At 35.9% G+C, this 3,053-nt stretch overlaps 1 protein-coding gene across 1 annotated transcript; it reads left to right on the top strand.

The window, feature by feature from the left end:
• Window positions 1–2,981, top strand: LOC138751001 (NADH-ubiquinone oxidoreductase chain 2-like; the record flags this gene model as incomplete). Its single annotated transcript, XM_069913099.1, is given in 1 exon segment — window positions 1–2,981. A coding segment is annotated over 1 exon segment (702 nt), but the record flags the coding sequence as incomplete, so codon positions are not given.
• Window positions 2,982–3,053: the final 72 nt, after the last annotated feature.

Genomic DNA, 3,053 nt, shown 5'->3' with positions numbered 1-3,053 from the left:
ATAGGCCTTGAAATTAATACCATAGCCATCATTCCATTAATAATTTATAAACACCACCCACGAGCAGTAGAAGCCTCCACCAAATACTTCATCACACAAGCCACAGCCTCTGCAATACTCCTATTTGGAGGAACCATCAATGCATGACTGACTGGACAATGAGAACTAACCCAAATAACAAACCAAACAACAACAATATTTATTACATTAGCCCTAGCCCTAAAACTAGGACTAGCACCAATACACTTCTGACTACCAGAAGTAATACAAGGAATTAATTTACCAACAGGTATAATTCTAGCAACATGACAAAAACTTGCACCATTAGCAATCCTATTTCAATTACACCAAACACTCAACCCACATTTATTAACAATTCTTGGATTAACATCAATCGTTGTAGGAGGATGAGGAGGACTAAACCAAACACAACTACGAAAAATCCTAGCCTATTCATCAATCGCACATCTAGGATGGATAATATCTATTTTACACTACATACCTAACCTCATAATATTAAATCTAATTATCTATTTGATTATAACCTCCTCCATATTCTTAATATTAATATATATTAACTCCACAAAAATTGAATCCATCGCACCATCTGGAATAAAAACACAACTAATCACACCAATTTTCCTTACCTCTCTCCTATCATTAGGAGGATTACCTCCCCTATCCGGCTTTATACCAAAATGATTAATTATTGAAGAATTAACTAAACAAAACATAATATTTACAACCACTATCATAACTTTAGCAACATTATTAAGCCTATTCTTCTACTTACGATTATGTTATATAATCACATTAACCATCTCCCCCAACCTAACTTTATCAACATCAACATGACAATCACCTACATCCAAACCAAACACATTACTAACTTTATCCACAATAATATCAATTATACTTCTACCATTAACCCCCATAATATTTATACTAACCCTATAATAAGAAGTTTAGGTTAACAAAACCAAAAGCCTTCAAAGCTTTAAATAAAAGTGAAACCCTCTTAACTTCTGATTTAAGATTTGCAAGACTTTATCTCACATCTTCTGAATGCAACCCAGACACTTTAATTAAGCTAAAACCTTACTAGATAGACAGGCCTCGATCCTATAAATTCTTAGTTAACAGCTAAGCGTTCAATCCTACGAACATCTATCCAGCTTCTCCCGCCGTAAGGGGCAAAGGCGGGAGAAGCCCCGGGAGATCTCTCTCCTTTTCACGATTTGCAATCGTCTGTAAACATTTATACTACAAGACTATTCTGATAAGAAGAGGATTTATACCTCTCTCTACGGAGCTACAATCCGCTGCTTTAAACTCGGCCATCTTACCTGTGGCAATTAATCGCTGATTATTCTCTACAAATCATAAAGATATTGGCACCCTATACTTGATCTTCGGTGCTTGAGCAGGAATAGTGGGAACTGGTTTGAGCCTATTAATTCGAACCGAATTGAGCCAACCAGGTACTTTACTGGGTGATGATCAAATCTATAATGTAATTGTTACTGCTCATGCCTTTGTTATAATCTTTTTTATGGTTATACCAATTATAATTGGTGGATTTGGCAACTGATTAACCCCACTAATAATTGGAGCCCCAGACATAGCTTTTCCACGATTAAATAATATAAGTTTCTGATTACTTCCCCCATCCTTTTTATTACTACTAGCTTCTGCAGGAGTAGAAGCCGGCGCTGGCACCGGCTGAACAGTTTATCCCCCTCTTGCTGGTAATCTCGCCCATGCAGGAGCATCAGTTGATTTAACAATTTTCTCATTACATTTAGCTGGAATTTCATCTATCTTAGCATCCATTAATTTTATTACCACAATTATTAATATAAAATCCCCATCAATTACACAATACCAAACACCCCTTTTCGTATGATCATTACTTGTAACCACAATTCTATTACTCTTATCTTTACCAGTCTTAGCAGCAGGTATTACTATATTATTAACAGACCGAAATCTTAATACAACCTTTTTTGATCCAGCAGGAGGTGGTGATCCAATCTTATATCAACATCTATTCTGATTTTTTGGCCACCCAGAAGTTTACATCTTAATTTTACCAGGATTTGGTATAATCTCACACGTAGTCGCTTACTATTCCGGAAAAAAAGAACCATTCGGTTATATAGGAATAGTTTGAGCAATAATAGCAATTGGACTACTTGGTTTTATTGTATGAGCCCATCATATATTTACCGCTGGAATAGACGTTGATACCCGTGCCTACTTTACTTCAGCCACCATAATCATTGCCATTCCCACTGGAGTTAAAGTATTTAGCTGATTAGCAACACTCCATGGAGGATCTATTAAATGAGAAACACCCCTTCTATGAGCATTAGGATTTATCTTCCTATTTACTATTGGTGGTTTAACAGGAATTGTTCTAGCTAATTCATCACTTGATATTGTTTTACATGATACATACTATGTTGTAGCACACTTTCATTACGTCCTATCAATAGGAGCGGTATTTGCAATTATAGCAGGATTCATTCACTGATTCCCCCTAATTTCCGGGTATACACTCAATTCAACCTGAACTAAAATACAATTTCTAGTAATATTTATTGGAGTAAACCTAACATTTTTCCCACAACATTTTCTTGGTTTAGCCGGAATACCACGTCGCTACTCAGATTATCCAGATGCTTATACCCTCTGAAATGTTGTATCATCCATCGGCTCAATAATTTCCCTAGTTGCCGTAATTATACTCCTATACATTTTATGAGAAGCATTCGCCTCAAAACGTGAAGTATTAACTATTGATTTACCACATACAAATGTAGAATGACTTCACGGCTGTCCACCACCTAATCATACCTTTGAAGAACCACCATTTGTTCAAATCCAACGTCCTATGTATTAATACAAGAAAGGAAGGAATTGAACCCCCATATATTGGTTTCAAGCCAATCACATCACCACTCTGTCACTTTCTTCAAGATTTTAGTATAATAGTAACACATTACCTTGTCAAGGTAAAACTGTGGGTTAAAACCCCACAAATCTTATAA

The sequence above is a fragment of the Narcine bancroftii genome, unplaced genomic scaffold (assembly GCF_036971445.1).
Source record: "Narcine bancroftii isolate sNarBan1 unplaced genomic scaffold, sNarBan1.hap1 Scaffold_57, whole genome shotgun sequence".
Classification (NCBI taxonomy): Eukaryota; Metazoa; Chordata; class Chondrichthyes; order Torpediniformes; family Narcinidae; genus Narcine; species Narcine bancroftii.
Note: the sequence above shows the minus strand (reverse complement) of the source record. Positions and strands in the feature narration are given on the sequence as shown.